Source organism: Trichoderma citrinoviride (assembly GCF_003025115.1).
Source record: "Trichoderma citrinoviride strain TUCIM 6016 unplaced genomic scaffold BBK36scaffold_1, whole genome shotgun sequence".
Classification (NCBI taxonomy): Eukaryota; Fungi; Ascomycota; class Sordariomycetes; order Hypocreales; family Hypocreaceae; genus Trichoderma; species Trichoderma citrinoviride.
In genome coordinates, this window is record NW_020194709.1 from 1,696,543 (window position 1) to 1,715,954 (window position 19,412).

The 19,412-nt window shown below is 55.5% G+C and overlaps 5 protein-coding genes across 5 annotated transcripts; 2 read left to right on the top strand and 3 right to left on the bottom strand.

Moving 5' to 3' along the window:
- Positions 1-590: 590 nt before the first annotated feature.
- BBK36DRAFT_1174795 (MATE efflux family protein) lies at positions 591-6,790 on the top strand (the record flags this gene model as incomplete). Its single annotated transcript, XM_024895937.1, has 8 exons — positions 591-947; positions 1,100-1,871; positions 2,018-2,273; positions 3,912-3,959; positions 4,630-5,354; positions 5,447-6,234; positions 6,302-6,630; positions 6,703-6,790. 8 exons carry the CDS (start codon positions 591-593, stop codon positions 6,788-6,790), a joined length of 3,363 nt encoding a protein of 1,120 aa, XP_024753904.1.
- Positions 6,791-7,590: 800 nt separating this feature from the next.
- Positions 7,591-10,044, bottom strand: BBK36DRAFT_1107637 (actin-like ATPase domain-containing protein; the record flags this gene model as incomplete). Its single annotated transcript, XM_024889272.1, has 5 exons — positions 7,591-7,636; positions 7,699-8,393; positions 8,589-9,053; positions 9,084-9,676; positions 9,783-10,044. The coding sequence occupies 5 exons, from the start codon at positions 10,042-10,044 to the stop codon at positions 7,591-7,593; spliced, it is 2,061 nt and encodes a 686-aa protein (XP_024753905.1).
- A 210-nt stretch (positions 10,045-10,254) lies between these two features.
- On the bottom strand, positions 10,255-10,707 carry BBK36DRAFT_1155386 (hypothetical protein; the record flags this gene model as incomplete). Its single annotated transcript, XM_024893825.1, has 1 exon — positions 10,255-10,707. One exon carries the CDS (start codon positions 10,705-10,707, stop codon positions 10,255-10,257), a length of 453 nt encoding a protein of 150 aa, XP_024753906.1.
- Positions 10,708-11,834: 1,127 nt separating this feature from the next.
- On the bottom strand, positions 11,835-14,495 carry BBK36DRAFT_1108742 (hypothetical protein; the record flags this gene model as incomplete). Its single annotated transcript, XM_024889398.1, has 4 exons — positions 11,835-12,299; positions 12,390-12,893; positions 12,939-14,104; positions 14,246-14,495. The coding sequence occupies 4 exons, from the start codon at positions 14,493-14,495 to the stop codon at positions 11,835-11,837; spliced, it is 2,385 nt and encodes a 794-aa protein (XP_024753907.1).
- A 4,592-nt stretch (positions 14,496-19,087) lies between these two features.
- On the top strand, positions 19,088-19,377 carry BBK36DRAFT_1155388 (hypothetical protein; the record flags this gene model as incomplete). The annotated part of the gene is made up of 2 exons (XM_024893826.1): positions 19,088-19,095; positions 19,179-19,377. 2 exons carry the CDS (start codon positions 19,088-19,090, stop codon positions 19,375-19,377), a joined length of 207 nt encoding a protein of 68 aa, XP_024753908.1.
- Positions 19,378-19,412: the final 35 nt, after the last annotated feature.

Genomic DNA, 19,412 nt, shown 5'->3' on the forward strand with positions numbered 1-19,412 from the left:
TTCGCGAGACTGGACGCTGTCTGTCGGTGCTGGCGGTGACAGAGCCGCCCAAGCAATGCCCGGAAAGCTCGTGAATCGGCGACTGGGACCAGGCGGGAGCCGTAGCAGTTACATATACTACTATGTGATGCTCCGTCCTCGTGCTCGTTGAAGATGTAGATAAAGGGAGATTGGAGACACGGAGATGAAACGACGTGGTCCGCCACATGTGAGGCGAGTGGTGTGGCTTGATCGCAGTCGCTGATTGGTTCATGCCGCGGCCTAGTACGGTACTTGCGTCACGTCACGATAATACGCTGTACGACATGTACCCGGCATTGCAGCTTCTCAACTGAAGGTTCAATTGCTGGAAGGAGCAAGCGCAGATGAGAGAGACGTCGCAACTGCTTCACAACAACGGGTAAAACAGCGAACAGAATCAACTGCCTCCTTCCCGGAAACCTCTTCTTATCTCCACATCTCTTCTTTTCTTCAGCTTCATGAACACTCGTCTTCTTATCCGCAAACTTCAACTGATTGTCCCATTGTCTCGCCATAACAGCAGATGCTCAATAAGCCACTGTCGGAATCGGCAGTCTTACCCTAAGATCATGGACAGTTCTCGGAAGCGGAACCTCGACGAGGAGGAAGACAAGGAGTCTGGAATCCTCTCATCGCTATCGCGTCCCATTAGTCCTCCGCGCAAACGGATTCGTCAAGGACAAACCCAGAAATCACCATGGCAACTCACTCGAATTCGGGATCTGCCAGAAGAACTGAATAAGGACACAGTTAGGCTTCGGGACATCCTGGGCGACCCTCTGATCACCGAGTGCTGGCAGTTCAATTTTCTTCACGACATTCCCTTCGTGCTGAGTGCCTTTGATGAGATGGTGAGGAATAGAGTCCAATTACACGTGGTTCACGGATTCTGGAAAAAGAGTGACGCGAGCCGTGCTGCACTTTCGGTACGTGGTTGATGCTTTATCTGTCTCCTCAACCGTTACTGAGGTAGATGTTCTCTTGCAAGTTTCATACCTTTTCCCCTCTCCTTCCACATTCTGGAAATAATATATTATTGGACTGATACTAAACAATCTTCAACTGTTATATGGCATAGGACAGCGCAGCTCAGTTTCACAACGTTCATCTACATTGCGCGCCCATGTCCGAGATGTTTGGCACTCACCACTCCAAGATGATGGTCATCTTTCGCTCCGACGACACCGCACAAGTCGTTATTCACACAGCCAATATGATTCCCAGGGACTGGACCAACATGACTAATGGCGTGTGGAAATCCCCGAAGCTGCCCAGGCTGCGAGAGTCAGAAAATACCCTGTTACAGCAAGGACAGCAGCTTCCAATTGGTAGCGGCACGAGGTTCAAAGTAGACTTGCTGGCTTACTTGAAAGAGTATGAGTTGTACAGACCTACTTGCAAACAACTGGTAGATCGTCTCGTCGGCTTCGACTTCTCAAGTATACGGGCAGCCTTCATCGCTAGTGTTCCGGGCAGGCACAACTTTCGTAATGATAGCAAGCCAGCCTGGGGTTGGGCCGCATTGCAGAGATGCTTACGATGTGTGCCGGTTGAGCGTGGACAGTCGCAAATCGTGGTTCAGATATCTTCCATTGCGACCCTTGGTGCCAAGGATGATTGGCTGCAGAACACCTTGTTCAAGTCGCTAGCCACATCCCTGACGCCGAACACGAAGAGACCCAGCTTCAAGGTCGTCTTCCCCACGGCAGAGGAGATTCGAAAGTCGTTAGATGGCTACGCTTCGGGGCATTCAATCCACACCAAGATACAGTCGCCGCAGCAGATTCGGCAGCTGAGCTATCTCCGGCCAATATTACACCATTGGGCCAACGACAGCGCATGCGGAGCAAGTGAGTCCTTTTTGTCTCCGCGTCTTTCTTCCTCCTTTACTTTGGAGTGAAACCACTTGTTCGATATTGATACGAAGATCGTGACCAACACCATGGCTATGGCTACCTGTACAAATTACCGATACGTGGACTAACCCCGTGTATAGAGCTTCCTGCAGAATCGCCAATCAGCGGCGATGGCGGGCGAAACCGAGCGGCCCCGCACATCAAGACGTATATACGCTTCAACGAAAGCAACACGATCGACTGGGCCATGCTAACGTCGGCAAACCTGTCGAAGCAAGCGTGGGGGGAAGCTCTAAATTCCGCCACAGGAAATGTTCGAATCGCTTCGTGGGAGGTTGGTGTGCTGGTGTGGCCGGGGCTGCTCTGTGAAGACGGGGTCATGGTGACCTCGTTCCAGTCGGATACCCTGGGCGCATCGCCATTCACAGAAGGACAAAGGCCCCTCATTGGTCTTCGGATACCGTATAGCATGCCGCTGCAGGCATACGGCAAGGACGAGGTTCCCTGGGTGGCGACTGCCGCCCACTCGGAGCCTGACTGCAAAGGCTGTATGTGGATGTACCCGACAGGCGACAGTGCCTAGGTGCATGTGGGCAGGCAAGGAAGGCTCTACGGGTAGAGCGCGGAGGCACAGATGAAGGGGAGAGTCGAAGCTTGACGGTGGTGTAATACTTCATACGGAGTAGCTGCATGCACACCGATATTGACCCCTGGAGCAACGCCGTGACGCAGTGGTGGGTGGCAGTCCAGGTATGCATGCCGGTGCGGGTGCGGCGCATGCGGAGGCTTGCCCTCTGCTTTCCCTGAACGAGCTTGGACCCCTCTCCGACGTATGCTGTAATACCACGGCCTTTTCTCCTCTGGTTGTGTCTATGGAGCTGAGCGATACCGCACAGACGTACGCGGTACTAAGTGACGGGGTGGGCACATGGGCAAAGGGTGTTGATGTGCGGACAGGGGATAGCTGCTCCGGAGGCTAGTTTCCGTATGGATGAATCCATATCTACCACATCTATGAGCAACGGGTATCAGATGTAGCCGGCAGGGCGTCTGGCTAAATTCCTAGTCAATACTACAGGCTGGTGACTGCTCAGTGTGAGTCTTCTGCAGTCCATGCAGCTTTTGCAGGCACAGGGCGAGGCCGACATGATCAGCACGCCTTTTTGTCGTTTGGATGATGCTACGAGTCCAAGTCAGACCGTGTCCATGTCTTGTAAGTGAGCACGTTGCTGCCAGCATGCCGTGTGGATTCAGGCGTAAGCATGTCCAACCCGAAGTCGCTCGTCTCTTCGCCCGCCCTGCCCTTCTCCATCCTTTGTCTGTTTAGGACGGCAATAACTCAGTCACCGTTCTGGAGCAGTTGGAGATGCCACAATCAGTGACAAACAGTGACTGCGCCGCCGCCGCCTCTGCTAAGCCGGTCCGAGACAGGGGTGGTTAAAGACCAGGTGAGACTTGGGAGCCATCGTCAGCGGGTTGTCCTTGGCGTGTGCGTGGGATCTTGCCCTTCCATCCAACTTTCTCTCGTTTCTACCCCTCAATCCTTGTCTTGTGCGTCGGTTCAGCCGCTCAGCGTAAACGGGTCAATGTCGGCTTTTTCTGATACATACTTGGTTTGATGCTGATTGCGAGATATGGATGGCGTGCAAGCGAGCACGCAAGGTGCATGACTTTTGACGACGGCTTGAGGGCTTGATGCTATAGGAAAGGCAGACGTTGGGCTCTGAAATGCCTTGTATAAGTGTAAGTCGTACATACAATATATCTCCATCTGCTGTGACCTGAGGTTGGACAGAGACACGCGGAGAGGTTACGAAATGTGTACGACCTGATCGGAGCGAGTACTCGTGCCTAGTAGGTATAGGCAGGCAGTTATGTAATATGAGGACTTCTTCTGCAGCGGTACCGGGCAGACACGACGCAGCGTCTCTTTTTGCCTGCCACATGCAGCAGCGCTACCTGGTGCATCGCGGCGATGCTACCCGAGAGGGTCGTGCTTGAGGTATGGAGTGCCTTAGTCCGATGGAGTTGAAGCAAGGTACCTCCTCCCTGTCGGGCTAGTACCTCCATTAGCTTGCCTGCGTTATGCCGTCAAGAGCTGTCCGAAGATGGCACCTAGTACCAATACGACATAGCCCGAGTACCGAGCTACGTGCTAGCGATCGTTGCTCATCTTCATCTACAGGTACATCTTTAGCCCAAACCCGCAGGTGCTCGTTTTGCCCAGCTTCACCTTCTTCCTCCCCTTTGGCTTGTCAACACCATCTCCGGCCGTCAGCCTCGTCCAACAGCAATTCCGCACGCCTCGAATCATTGTCTCGCCTCTCTCCTCCGGTGACTCGTGCTGCTACCTCCGGCGCACATCAAATTTGAAGGGCGGAGCCTCCCGAAAAAAGCTGGTAGCTTTTTTCTTGAGTGAATCCTCGGAGCAAATTGGCCTGGTCCTTTGACTCGACACTAAATCTCGACGACGTTTCCTGCTCGAGGTCTGCTAGGATCGACGACTGTACTGCTTGTGCGACTTCTCTTTCACTGTCTTCTGAGTCACACCATCCGTGGTTGTTGCTCAGGTCGGCGGGAAGGACTTGAACCGTATTGAGCAAGAGAACAAGCGACAAATATAGAGAAAGCTGTCATATCAGGAAGACGAGCCGGTCAAGTCAAGTGGTTTGATGGTGGATTCCCACCGGCCGCTTGGTCCTCGACATCCGACTACATCCAATATCTCGAACCTCCTTCTCCTCCTCTGAAGAGACGATTATATCACCATGAGTCCCGCTGCCAGTGGCAGCCCCGGGCCCTCTGGCCACGATCACCCGGCCTTTCCGCCTTCGTTTCGTTCTGGGTCTCCTCTTGCCGGCCAGGTTCTGGCGCAGGATATTGCAGAATGTACCGATGACGACTTCGATCCCGCCGACGACCAGATCGACGCCGAGCATGGCCATCACTTCATGTACCGCCGGCCCAGCGGCGTGGCCTACGGCGCAGCGCGGCCTGCCTTCAACCCAAACGGCCTGGACGAGCCCATCTTGACTCCACTAGAGCGAAAGCAATCTCGCGATGCCGAGCGCAGCCTCCTGCGGGATAACCACGTCCTGCCACCGAAACATGCCAACAAGAGCCAGTCGATTCCCGCTCGAATCTACCGAAAGATGTTCAGCACCAAAGTGCCTGTTGAGGAGTACGAGAACGAGTCAGAAGATGATGCGCCGCTGCTCTCCCGGGACGACGACCTCGACTATGGCACACGATCCCGCCGACAGCGACCCGCTCCCGCGGGCGACGATGATGTGGACGAGCAGTGGGAGGAGGCCATCACGACGGGACGCATTCGCACGACGTGGCAGCGCGAGGCCAAGACGGTTCTGTCATACTGCGGGCCCCTGATTGTCACCTTTTTCCTCCAATACTCGATCAACGTGGCCGGCATCTTTGCCGTTGGTCGCATCGGAACCATAGAGCTGGGAGCTATATCATGTAAGTCGGCAGTCATACCCAAATACTACACAAATATGCAGCCACCCAAAGAGGACAACGAATCGAAACTGACTCGTCTACTTCATCTATAGTGGCCAACATGTCACAAGCCATCTCCTGCTTGGCTCCCTTCCAGGGCCTGGCTACGAGTCTGGATACTCTCTGCGCCCAGGCTTACGGGTCTGGCCACAAGCACCTGGTCGGCTTGCAGTGCCAGCGCATGGCATGCTTCCTCCTGACCCTCTCGGTGCCCGTCATCCTGCTGTGGCTATTCGGGGCCGAGCCAATCTTGCAGCGCATGGTGCCTAACCCGGAGTCTGCTCGCCTTGCCGCCCTCTACCTCCGGGTCATGATCTTTGCCATCCCGGGCGTCATCCTGTTTGAGTGCGGCAAGCGCTTCACTCAATCGCAGGGCCTCTTCAAGGCCACGACGTACGTCCTCCTCTTCGCCGCTCCCTTCAACGTCTTCCTCACCTGGTTGCTCGTCTGGAAGCTGGAGTACGGCTTCGTGGGCGCGCCCATTGCCGTGGCCATTACGGAGAACATCCTGCCGGTCCTTCTCTTTTGCTATGTCCGCTTCGTCAACGGCCGCGAATGCTGGGGCGGTTTCAGCAAGCGAGCGCTCAGCAACTGGTGGGTCATGATTCGGCTGGCGCTGCCGGGCATGATCATGGTCGAAGCCGAGTGGCTTGCTTTTGAGATCCTGACGCTCCTGGCCAGCCGCTTCGGATCGGATTACCTCGCGGCCCAGAGCGTCGTTTCGACGATTGCATCCATCTCGTACCAGATCCCCTTTCCCATGTCCATTGCCGCGTCGACGCGTGTGGCCAACTTGATTGGAGCTGGCCTGGTCGACGCAGCCAGAGTGACTGGCAAAGTGGTATGTGTGATTCCTCTCCTATAGAGAAGGCAAAGCAAAACTCGGGTCATTACTAACGCTCATCCAGACATTTGTGACGCATTGTATCCTCGGACTGCTCAACTTTACCATCTACAGCACTCTTCGATACCACCTGCCGCTGCTCTTCACGGACGACGATGGGGTGATTTCCATCGTGGCCAGCGTTCTGCCCGTTGTCGCCGTTATGCAGGTGTTTGACTGCCTGAGTGCCGGCGCGCACGGATTGCTGCGTGGCATTGGCAAGCAGAGCATCGGCGGGCCAGTCAACCTTATCTCGTACTATGCCGTCTCGCTACCGATTTCTCTGGCGCTGGCCTTTGGGGCCAACTGGAAGCTGCAAGGCCTGTGGGCTGGTGTCAGCGTCGGCCTATTCTTGTAAGCCAAGTCCTTTCTCTCTACACTTCCTTGAAGGCGACGATGCAGTGGGCTAACCCGTGATCATTATAGGGTCTCCTCCATCGAATATACTTACCTGCTTAAGACAGACTGGCACTCAGCAGCCCGAGAGGCTGCCGCCAGAAATGCAGCGGGCTAGAAGAAGCCGCGCAATGGCGCACGTTTGCGCATCCCAGGCCCTCCTCCTCTCACTCGAGGCAACGCATTGTGCAGCATGATATCCACACGCGGGGGAGGGAGAAACAGCATATTTGCCGCGTTGACCACTCGAAAGCGGAAAAGGGGTGATGTACTGAGCGAGGAGAGCTTTTGCTTTACTATCCACAGGGTTTGGGAAGCGGCAGAAGGAAGCCGTCTGAACGAATGAGGCGATGGCACACCCAGCCTGAGATGGATGACGGGGAAACTACCAAAGTCGCTGCGGAGAAGAGCCTTGGGAGAATCATATCTGGATACAGCAGCGGTTCTGGATAAAAGGGGGCAGACAGCGTCACTCCATTTTTGTACATGCATATCGGATAGTGAATGAAAGAGAAAAAGGAAGTACAATACTGACTTTCTACGGACTTGAACATTCATGGTATGTCTCAATCTCCTACAACTACCTACTCTGGAAGATCGTATCTACCCTTGCAACTCCGCCAGTCACTGGGAGAGTCCATCCTTCAGTGCATTTTCCTTTCAATATATTTTTCCATGTTTTATTTGTTGCGTTTCTCTCGTAATTCGGACCAGATACGCCATCGGAGCCGATCCTTTCCAATACTTTAGAAGAAGACAAAAGACTCAAGTGAGCAGGTAATTGTCCCCTTTTCATCCCAGTAAACTGCGGCGCGCATAGAAAGTACACATTAGACAAAGGGCCGTTTTGATAGATCTTATACCTTCTCTCAACTACACATCGATCGAGTCCCTCCCCACCAGTTCCTGAAACGCTTTTCAGCTGAGCATGGAATGTGTGCGGATGGCTTTGGGGCCGTGTTCACTAGTTGGTTGAGTAGGGTTAGCAACCATTATAATACGGAGCGAAAGTTTACGGACACTTACTTGTAATCGACTCTGCTCAGGCTCATCGACTTCTGGGCCTCAATCGCCTGAGCGTCCATGTTGGAGTGCAGGCAAAAGGCTATCCTGGCGGCCACCTGGGCGCCGAGGAACATGGCCTCCTCGAAGCCGTTCTTGCTCCACTCGCTCAGGTACGTCGGCAGCGCAATCGTGCGGATGCTGGTGGGCGTCTGGCTGTGGAAGTGGTGGCCGCTCGCGGGGCCCGCAGCCTCGGAGCCGACCATGGGCGTCGACCCCGTGGCCACCTGGATCGTGTCCCGGCCGGGGACGCCAAAGGTGCTGGCCGTCGTGGCCGCCTGCAGCAGCGGGTTGACGCCGCCGCCGCTGGCCAGCTGGTGCGGGCCGCCGCTGAAGGAGCCGACGGGCGTCTGCGAGCCGGTGCCCGCGGGCGTCGCCACGTTGGACGGCAGCTCCGACGTGAACATGGTGGCCGTCGACGGCGAGATGAGGTGCCGCGCGGTGAGCGTCTGCAGGATGTTGTCCTTGAGCCCGCGCAGCCGCGACCCGTTGCCGACGAAGACGAGGTTGTCCCAGCAGGCAGGGCGCATGTACATGTCCTCGACGCCCTGGATTGTGCGGTAGATGGTGCTGACGATGCGGTCGATTTCTTCGCGGTCCGCGAACAGGAAGCGCTCCAGGCCGACTTCGATCTCGCGCCGGATTCGCTTGGGCCTGAGCTCACGAGGTCCGTCATCGTTGGCGTTGGCGTCGGTCTCAGCCTTTGCATCGGCATCGGTATCGGCCGCCTTGCTTTGCTCCTCTCCGTTGGCGGCATCGGCAGCTGGCTTGGAATCCGTAGCATTCTCAGTGTCATTGCCATTGGGCTTTGACTCCTCGGTCTTGACGACAGGTGTCTCGGTCTCCGTCGCTACAGGAGCAGGCTCTTTGGAGTCTGCATCCGCCTCCGTTCCTTGTGCTGCCGGCTCTGCTGTAGGCTCTGCAGCTTTTTCTGTGGCGTCAACTTCTTCCACGCGGCTGCCTTCCGCATCCTGCGTAGGCGCAGATACCGGGGCTGGCGCTGGTACCTCCTTGGGGACTTCCTCCATGATAATCTCTTCATAAGAGAACGTGTTGCGCACCCTCTTGGAGTTGGGCTGCCGCAAGGGCCGTGCTTGAGCTGCCGCGTCGCCGTCCTTGTCCTTGTTAGACTTCCGCCCAGGCTTGCCCTTCTCCTTTTCCTTCTCCTTTTTGGCGAGGAACTCCTTGGTCTGGCCGCTGGTGACGATGGTGGCGACGTCCAACACGCCGTCCTCGTCAACGGCGGCGTCGAGGCCATCATTGTCCTCCATGGCGACATCTTCCTCCACTGCCGCCTCGTCATTCGCCGGTGCCGCAGACTGATTGGATGCCTCTGCGGCGGCGGCTACTGTTGAGTCGGCCGCGCCTGTTCCTGGCGGCGCGCCTTCTTCTGCTGTCGTTGCCGCCGGGGCTGCTGGGCGTGACTGAGACTGTGGTGCGTTGGTGGAGGACGACTCGACGGGGAGATCCATGAGTTCCTTCTTGGCCGGAGCGTAGGGCAGCACCTCGCAGATGCCGCTCTTCTTCAGCTGCTCCGCCATGTCATGGTTGAAGCCCTGCCCCTCGAGCAGCTGCAGCAGCTTCCGCGTGAAGACCTCTCCGCCGCTGATGAAGCGGTCGGGCAGCGGCCTGCCCAGGTCCATGTGGTTGACGACGCGGCCGTCGTGGATGGCGGTGACGTCGACCTTTTCGTAGCCAATGTCGACGACGGTCATGTTGGGCCACTTGAGGCCGTACTGCGTGGCGATGCCGCTGTGTATCAGGCAGAGGGCGGGCGTCTTTGTCTTTTCGAAGATGTAGCGGGCAATGGTCTCGCAGTCGGGGCGCGTCCACTGCGGGGAGGCCATGAGCATGATGGGGGTGTTGTGGTATGTGGTGGTGAGGAGGCCGTGGACGTGGTCGAGGAAGGCGAGGAAGGCGTCCATTTGGACGATGCGGCCGCCTGTATACGTTTTATGTTAGCCCACAAGTTTTTCAAAGGAGCATCTCCTCCTCCTCCTTCTAAACATTTTTCAATTTCTCTCTTCCATCATTCAAGTCGAACATACCCTCAATTGGCCACACGGCGCCCTTGTCCTCGTCCACATCCTCCACCCACTCCTCGTGCTCGACGCCGTCCGTCACCGTCGTCCGCTTGTACGTATAGTACGGCCGCCACTGCTCCGGCTCCTCCTCGTCCCTGAACATCCTCGTCGGGATGCGGTGGGCCGGCGGCGACAGCTCGCCGCAGCCCAGCTGGGCCATGGTCGTCCTGCTGCCGGGGCAGATGATGAGGATCTGCTCCTCGCGCCATTTCCCCCCGCTGGCCATGGTGCTTGCGGGCGGACGAAGGTTGTGGCTGCAGGTGCAGTTGTTGGTATTGTTTCGACTGCGATTGCGAGTTTGGGTTTGTGTCTGGTTGTTGTGGGCGTTGCTGGCAGCAGCTGTTGTTGTAGTATGAGTATCGGTGCAGGGATTGTGAATAACACAGCAATTGCCCTGGGCGTGAGGATGCCGCCGCCGCTGCTGGAGATCGCGCTTCTAGTGGTCGATGCCGTAGCTGAGCGGAGAGCCCGTGCGAATTGCCGCTGCGCCGCTGCCGCTCGTCCTGGTGGGAGTGGTATTGTGAGTCGTGGTGAGCTGCTGCTGCTGCTGCTGCCGACGCGAGGGAGTCGAAAACGAGCCTCGAGATGCTCTTCGCGCGCGCAAACCGTAGCGGTGTGGCGCAGGCGTGGGTGTGGCGCATTCGCTATCCGGGTCTGTGGCGGTGCGGGCCCTTGTTCCTGTGCCTGTGCCTGGGTACGAGTATAGGTACCTCCTCGGGGTTGGAGACGGAGACTCTTCTGCAGGTTGAGGAGTTTGGAGGCTGTGAAGCTGTTGTTGCTTTCGAGGAGTCCTGAAGGTGGTAGTGCTGCCCTGGTTGCTTTCAGGCCGAGAGCTGCTGCCAGTGCTGCTGATGTTGGCATCACCACCATCTGGTGCGTTTCGCGACATTGTTGCCTCCCCCTTCTCTCTTTCTCTTTTTTCTCTTCTTTTTCTCTTCTCTCTTTCTTCTGCCGTGCTGCTATACTAAACAATATGTCACTTCATTCTCATGCTCTCTTCAGGTCGTTAGAGGATTGCTTGGAATGGCGATGGCGGGAGTCAAATATCCAAAGAGTCAAGAAACCAACTGGAGGAGATGCAGCGAACCGCGGTGGTGCGGGAAAGCGTGAAGAGGAGTGAAAGTAAGGTGCTCGTTTGTCAAGAAGAAAAAGTGTTTGAAGTATTCCGTCTTCGAATTGGTTTGCCAGTGGATTGGTTTGCCAGCCGCCAGCTGCCAGACACTCGGCTGGCTGGCTGGCTTGCTGGCATCACCACTTTGACAGTCAGCGAAGGCTGCATGACCCTCACTGTCTCTACCGCTACGTGTCGCCGCACATTGCTTTGAACATCTGGTACACATATATCACCTTGGAGGACATTTATCCACCGTGAGAATCATGCTTTCAAGACGAGATAAAGCTTCCATTTCGCCTCAATTAGCATTACTAAAAGAGAACAACTGCGGATCCTAAACCATCACCAGAAATTTCCATCGCTGTCTGCAGTATCCTGTTTGCAGCTTCTACTGCCTCGTTCCTTGAATGTCCCCCCGTGGCTGTAGTCATACACCCAAACTGGTTCCCCAGTCAAATCTCTGCGAAATGCGACGCCCCATCATCGCTCCATGCAATCAACAAAAGGGTCCTCCGTATCTATAATTCAGAAAAAGGGGCAAGATAAATCGAATAAGTGAAAGAAAGGAAAGAAAGCAGGTGTCCAAAAGTCTCCAAACGCCATTGTTTTTTCTTCGTCAAAAGTATCCCAAGCAAGCGCTTCTTCCTCGAAGCTGACAGCGCCGCCCATATATCTCGGTATGAGAGTCGATATAAAGAGCTTTATCCCAGTAAAGATCCGCACGCCAATTATTAGTCAATGTCCCATAAACAAAAAGAAGTAAAGGAGGCTGAGAAGAATTTCCGGTAAAAGGCGCAAAGGAGAGTAAGTAATAATTTCGTGTAATCGTCGTCTTGGCTGCCTGGGAATAAATGCTGTCTGTCTGTCGTCGTATCGCGTGTCTGAGTTGTCGTCTCGCCTTTTTAGTTGGCTACCGTCACCACGGGCCTGTGCGTAGCATCTTCGGTGGGTGTTGCGAGGGAATCGTCAGCTTCCTTGGCTTCTTCAGTCGCCTTCTTGGGCGTCTCTTCAACGATCTTATCCTCCATGAGAGAGAATCTCCGCTCAGAGGTGGGCGTGGTAACTGAGGATCCGTTGTCGCTCCAGTGGTCCTCGGTCACGCCAGTGTAGATGGATGAGGTGTGCTTCTTGTTGTTCGACGCGGCATCATCCGAGGTGTGGGCCGGGACGTTGTCCTCCTCCTCCGAGGATACAGGCTTGCGCTGGAGCTCGGCTGCGGCATCGCTCTCTTCACCATCGGGATGTTCAGCCTCCTTCTCATCCGAGTGTGTAGGCTTGTGCCGGGGCTCTTCTGCGGCATCGCTCTCCTCGGCATCGGAATGCTCAGCCTCTTCCTTCTTCTGGTGCTTCTCCTCATTATCAGAATGCTCAGCCTCCTCCTCCTCCTGATCCTTTTCCTCGCCATCGGAATGCTCAGCCTCATGCTCCTTCTCGTCATGCTTCTCAGTCGCGGCCACGGCATCAATGTTGGCCGCGTCGACGTCCTTGTCTTCCAGATCGCCATCACTGCTATAGGTCTGGCTGAGGGGGCTCTGCAGGTTGAGGCCCTCGCCTGCAGCGTCCTTGTTGGCGATGCGAGACATTCTAGCAGGGCTGCGCGTCGGCAAAGGCGGGGGCACGCGCTTGGCGATTGTCACCACATTGGCCCGGGGTTGGATCATGCGAGAGGTGAGCATCTGCGTGCTGGTTCGCTGGACCGCGGCGACTTCAAAAACCACGGGCTCTTCTCCTTCCATGTCGTCGTCGTGCAGGTCGTCGTCGTCGCTACCCTCATCTTCACCCAGAACCTCCCCTTCGCTTAACTCTCCGTGGCTCATTGCATCTTCCTCAAGAAGAAGGCTTTCTGAAATAGACACGGCATCGCTGTCGCTCAGCTCTGCTTCATCCCCAGAGTCGGGACCAACGGCCACGTCCCTGGAAAGCCTGTGCTGAGCAACGTTGGCGACGGACTCCGACTCCGACTTGTCCTCTTCTTCACTGTCCTCCTCCTTTGCCTCCTTCTTCACGCTCTCATCATCCGTCTTGTCCTCCTCATGCTCCTCGTCCTCCTCCTTCACGGAAGCAATGTAAAGTGGAGAAGCCCGGCCGTTGCTGTCGCTAGGACCTGGGCTGGGAGACGTTGCGGGTGTGTTGCCCGTGTCAGTCTGTGTACCGGCGTCAGTGACCTGGCTCCGGATCGTCCGCATGGACACGTAGCTTCCCCGGTTGCTCCTTGACACGAAGGTATCCATGCTCTGCCGGCTAAACTTGGACGCAGCGACGGGGCTCATGGGGGCTTGGTTGATGTCGAACAAGCTACTCGTCGGGCGTATGCGAGAGCCAGCCTCCCGGATCTCAAGGCCTGCCATTTCCAGCGCCAGAACGCCAAAAGGATCGGGGTCATCCGCCTGGGGGATGCCAAACGAAGTGTGGGACGAAGTGTGGGGGGACGAGGGCATCGAGAGCGACTTGGGAGGGGTTGCCGTGATCAGGGCGTCACTTGGTGCCGGCTCAGCGGCAACCTTGTTAATGACGGAGCTGTCGTAGTCGGTTCTTCCCTCGGCCATCTTGAGGACTTCGTTCAGAGCAGTCGTCTCCTCAACATCTCTAGAGACATTTCCGGCAAGGATGTCCATATGGGTGATGTCGCTAGAACTGTAGAAGCGCTCGTTTTCGTTGCTGCGCTCGGACAGCATGCATCCGTGGAGGTTGACCAGCTGCTGCTGGCCTCGAGCCTTCATGTATGTCAGAACGGTGTTGCCCAGCTCTCGCCAGTTGATCTCGGACTCGTCAGAGCCAAGCGCGACGGTCTCTCCAGAGCGAAGCTCAACATCTTCGCCGAGCGTCACGCGGGGTCTGCTGACGGACTCGAGCGCAGAGAGACTGGTGATGACCAACACACAGTCGTACACATCGACGCCGATGATGAAGCTGAGGGTCGGGGTGTGAAGCATGATGCCTGAAGGAGGAGACCAAGTGCCGTCGGATTTCCTGGCAATCAGAATGCCCGAACCGCCCGAGCCGGTCATCCACAGGCCGCTCCGCATGCATGTGAAGACGGCAATGCCAGCGGCATTTTGCATTATTCGCTTAGGGATCTTCTTGGGAATCAAGTCCAGCGTCCTGGTGCCCGATGAGGTAGATGCCGGAGACATCGGCACGTCGGTTTCGGTAGGGGCGAAATAGCCGTCGACTGCCAGGCCCGCGTTAGCATCTGTACTGCACTGCACTTCTTACATGCTGCCTCTTGGGCTCCGAGGCAGGGCAATTGATGGATCGCAGAAAGGAACGGAGGGCCCTGATCTTGGTCTCGATAGAGCACACATGGACATACCGCAGAAAGACTTGAGGATGCGGGCAGCCTTGTCGCATTCCAGGTCCAGCGTCGCGGGCCAGAAGGCCTCTCGCTGCACCCGCTTGCCCTGGCTGCCGCTGTTGGCGGCGTCGGTGTTGATTTTGGACAGGCCATTGGGGGGCGGAGGCTGCGACGATCTGTTGGGCCAGCCAAAGACGCTGCCGGTCTTGCTGGAGCTGCCAGAGCTCCTCCTGTCCCACGAGGGCAAGAAGGCAGAAACGCGCTGCATGGCTGCGGTCGAAAGGGGTCGGAGGGGCCTCGCGGCCGTTCAGGGAAGAGAAACCGTCACCGCGCCGCCGGGAGGGTGGGAGAGGGCGGGAGCAGAGGAAGAGAGCAAAATCAGCGAGGCGGGACAAGCAACGGAGAGGGATATCATCAGCCGGGCCGGGTCGTCGACGCTGCCACCAGCAACTGATGAAGCCGACGATGGTGGTGGAGGTGGTGAGAAGGAGAGTCTGGGTTGGAGTCGGGCTTGCAATCCGGCGGCGAGCGAGGAGGAGCGCTCAATGGCTGGCTTGCACCGCCCTGGGCTGGGACGCTCAAAGCTTACAAGCTCCACAGGTGCAATCTTTTCCAGGTTCCAGTGCATGCACCAGCAGAGACCACTAAACGCACCTGCGCAGCGCTGACCCGGGCCTGCTGGGGGGGTTCAGCCACCCACCCACCCATCAAGCGGGCAGCCACCAAACCGGCCACTCAGGGCGACGGCAGCCGACCTCAGCCTCCCAAGGCCAGTGCAGTGCCGGGCCCCCTGTGCTGGCTCCAGGGCGCGGGAACCGGATCTGGTTCCAAGCATCGAGACACAAGCCGGCTGTCAACCCACGCGCTGCGGCTGCTGTTAGTGGTGACCTAGCAGCTCCAGTCGTGACGCTACCGGCTCGTCAAAACTTGGAGCAGGACGAGGAAAATCTTGCTACTACTAGCGGGAGCGACGGTGGAAGGGAACTCCGGAACATGAACCTTGAAGCCTCCATCTCGAGGGCTGCTCGAGCTTGCAGCGCACTGATCCATCATCAACACGATTGGGCCGCCTGGACAAGGAACCTGCAGGCCCTGCAAGGCCCTAGCCGCAAGGCGCCCAGCTGGCTGTGTTAGCGGCCAGGGGCTGGCCGCCGCTAGTTGAGAGCAGCCCTGGAGGTCAAGTTCCTCTGAGCGTCATGTCTGAGTGTGATTTGATGCCCGCGTCTGGTGTGTGAGCGTGTGTTCACTCATGTCGGCTTGGTTCAATCCTCGAATTTACATACATTACAGGGGGAGAGGCCGCATGCCGCCCGTTTGCCATACTACTATCACAATGTCATTATTCGTTCATCGATTCACTGCTCGACTTTCCGCCTCCATGCTTGCAGTATCGGCGGTGTCGATACGCGGGCAGAAAATAGCATCAAACAGATGGGCAACATAAACACAGGCATCGCACTCCGGCTCTCACATACATACTTCATCTCGCGGCATTGCAATCTCCGTCTGTTTGTTTGTTTTCTTCTTCATCCGCGCCCCCTTCATCCGTTTGCCCTCTCTCGGGTGCACGAGCGGCGCATGCATACTTCGTGCTTTGCGGCCTGAAACACCAAAGCCCACCGAGACAACATGGAAAAAGTACGTGCGCTGTCTCGGCCCTCTCAGCCTCGCCTCTGCGCTTTGTTGCTGTTTCGCGCACATCATCTCATCTCATGTCATTTCATTTCAGTCCCTTTGGTCACCGACCACAGACAGGCCATGTCGTGCAACCGTGAAATTTGCCATCCATCTCTGCTGTTGATGCTGTGCACTGCAGCCAATCACGCCACTTTTGCTGTCGTCCACATGAACGACTTCAAACGGCTTCTGACTGATGTGATCCAAGATCAGCAGTGAATTGATTTTCAACGGGAGCGGGGATCCTCGTTTCCCCCCTCTTATTATGTCCTGGCACATGCAGTACTGCACATAACACACCACACGCGGAATACGAGGAACAGCATCGCGCGTGTCGTCACACTCTTCGTATCGTGGCCAGCCGGCGCATCTGTCACGTATGGACAAACAACAGCCATCACGCTGTTGATCACTAAACCTGGCACTCGAAAGGGAGACATACATACACAAGTGAGACCTTTTGTTTCCTACTCACATAGCTCGGCGCCCGTCAAATCTCCACTCGCCATGGCTTGCAAAGACATGCCCGTGCAAGTTGACTTGAATCACAGACAAACATACCTCCACTCAAACCGAAACCCTTTCGAGGCCTCTCATCACCGCTCGAGCAAGCAATCTTTGCCTGAGTGACCTCAAGAGCCGCAAGCTCACGGCATCCTGCTTCTGCCACTTCCAAAGCCATGGAAGCAAGCATATGTCATTTCACTTCATCCCCCGACTTGGTAGTTGATCCTCCGGCCCTCCCAAGCGCCCTCCCTCCACTTCCCCTGCGTGGCAATCAGACGATTAGCGCATCGATTCGGGCGAAATTGACGTCGCACTGCAGGGCCTTTCTAAAACCGATCGCGGCTACGGAGCCGTGCTGTTGCGTGCTAGACCACTAGTAATTGGAATTAATTATGAGATGGGCAATTCATGAACGAAGTGCGTAACATCAAATGAGAACATGATAGGGCTGCTAGACGGTCGGGGACGTGAAAGTCCTTGGCCCCTGGTCCATGTTCATGTTTCTGAGATAGTAGAGCTCTTTGGACCCGTCACAATTCACAATTCAGAAACACAGGGGACCAGCGTTATCAGATCAACTGGATCGTTAGTGCTCATAGTCTGCTATTGCCGTTCCCATTGTCAAGCTGGAGGACAATAAGCCAAAGCTCCAACAAGCTTCAAGCTGGGGTTCACACGGGAACGGGGAAGCTGGTCCCAGCTCTGCCCACTCCCTCGTGCTCGTGCTCGTGCTCGTGCTGCCGCAGCGGGTGGCGGACGAGGCAATTCCCGCATTCGTCAATCCCCAAATCTCTCTAATTCGGGATGAGGAGCGTGGGATTCTGCGGACGGCGCGCAGGTTGGCCCCCGTTGCTGCTTTCCATGTTGGATCACCCGCATATATACATGTACTAACATGAATACAGGTTGCCTGTGCTGGCGCTCTTCACAAGAAGGCTACACTGCACTGCGCCGCGCCGAGATTGGACCAAGAGCCAACCAACATACCTGATACCAGTGAGGAGGACTTCATGCTGTGCGACTGTGACGCTGGTACCATTCGCTGCTGCCCATGACATGTGTCCCCTTTTTGCTCTTTCTGAGATGATTCGGCTCCTGGAAGCAGGGTTGAAGCGCATACCTGCATGAGTCCAACGGAAGCAATATTTGAAATCTTGCGCAAGACTTGCTCGTCCAAGTTGCAGATACACCACCAGATTTGGCGAAGACTGCATCTTGATACTTTACAATACTTGTTTCGCTCCATATGTTCCCTTCTGTGGCGTGATGCCCCTGCATATCCAGTTCGGTGGCGTCTAGAGGTCGCGCAATTGTGCCTTGTACCAGCACAGGTCGGCTTCAAGCTGGAGAAAGACTCCGCGCTCAGATCCGGCCATGTCTCATTACAATCAATTGAAATGACTGCTACCCCTTCTTGTATGGAGTTCATCTTGTTACGGGAACAAGGTGCGTCCTACTCAGAATAGAAGCTTTCATAGCGGCAGCATCATGGCCGGGGATGTTGCTCGCGTCAGCTTAGTCGTGGCCCCGGATACACTTTCAGAAAAGGCAAATAGATTAAGGGGGTTTGTAGCATCATGTATATTGGACCAATCAATAGTTGACAGTGGAAAGAAGAAAAGGAGGAAAGGAGAAAGGGAGTTGTTATGTAGGTTTGATGTACTGCTACATTTCACGGTTGCCATGGTGACTTTATTCATCCAACGGTCTCCAGTGTTGGTCAAGACACATAGAGAGACATAGACGTCTTATATAACTCTATGTCAGATATCACCAGTAACCATACTAGCCGCCAACGCTCGTTCAGTATGCGTATACCCAGGCCTATGATAAGGCATCTCAGATGGACACAGTATTACGGCAGTTCAGGTCGTCCCTGTGGAGAGGGGATAGGTCGTCAGATACTCCAAATCCACTGCTTGTTTCTCGAGCGGGATTTGGCGACTATATCAAGTTATGATCAATGAAGGCGCATCTTTGCTCCGCGGTGATACGATCAAGGCTCTGTATGAAGTCCGTCACGATCGTACCCTCGGAAGGATGAACTCATTTCTTTACAAGGCCCTACACTTTGTCTAAACTCACAAAGGCAAAAGTATATGACGTTTTGAAGGAGTCTTTGATACCCATATATGCAATGGATTTCTCAAGCTTCCTCAGCTTCCCACGATCATCAGCTCCAAGGCTCAATGAGACTCTATGCAACTCCTCCACATTTGAGCCAAATAGGAAAGTAGGTTCACGATATGAAATTGAGAAGTCCATCATAATATACTTAAGAACGGGACTCTTATGAGACGCAATCCTTCTGAATGGCGCTTACAAAAATCACCGTAGAGTCGAGCGCATTTCATACCTCTGCCACAACAAGGAAGAGTTGGGCAAATACTACAGAAGTATATTCTTAACAGGGGCTAGCCTAGTTTCCCTGTTCACACGCTAGCAAGTACATCGCAGTGGGGTGAAAAATCATCAGGCGTCTCTTCACCACTCTCACATCGCAACTTCGCCTCTGATCTCGCAAACAGCCCACTCCCATGAATCCCAATGCCATACAATTCATCCCATCAATGAACAATCACGCCAACAGCATCTCTCACTGACGACATCTCCAACTCCCGTCCCAACGCCCAAAGGTAGCGAGATCAACGCGCTCGCCCACTCTAATCTCAGAAGATGTTCAAGTCAGCCAATCCCCCACAAAAGAGACAGTGATAGACAAGACAAAAAAACAAGAGAACTTACTCTTCAGCGTGTTCAAACGTAGGGCATACAAGAACTTGTCACCCAACACCCGCCTGGGCGTCGGCGTCGCCGTCATCGCCTGGGGCATCGCAGGGCTGTACATCTCCGACAAGGCTGAGGAGTCGTTCGGCTTCACACCGACCGAGGAGGACAAGGCTGAGCTGCGCAAGTTGGCGCCCAAGATCACGACTGTAGAAAAGTCCCAGGACCAGTCAAGATGACGAGGAGAAATCGGCGTAATTAGCCATCAGCCTCA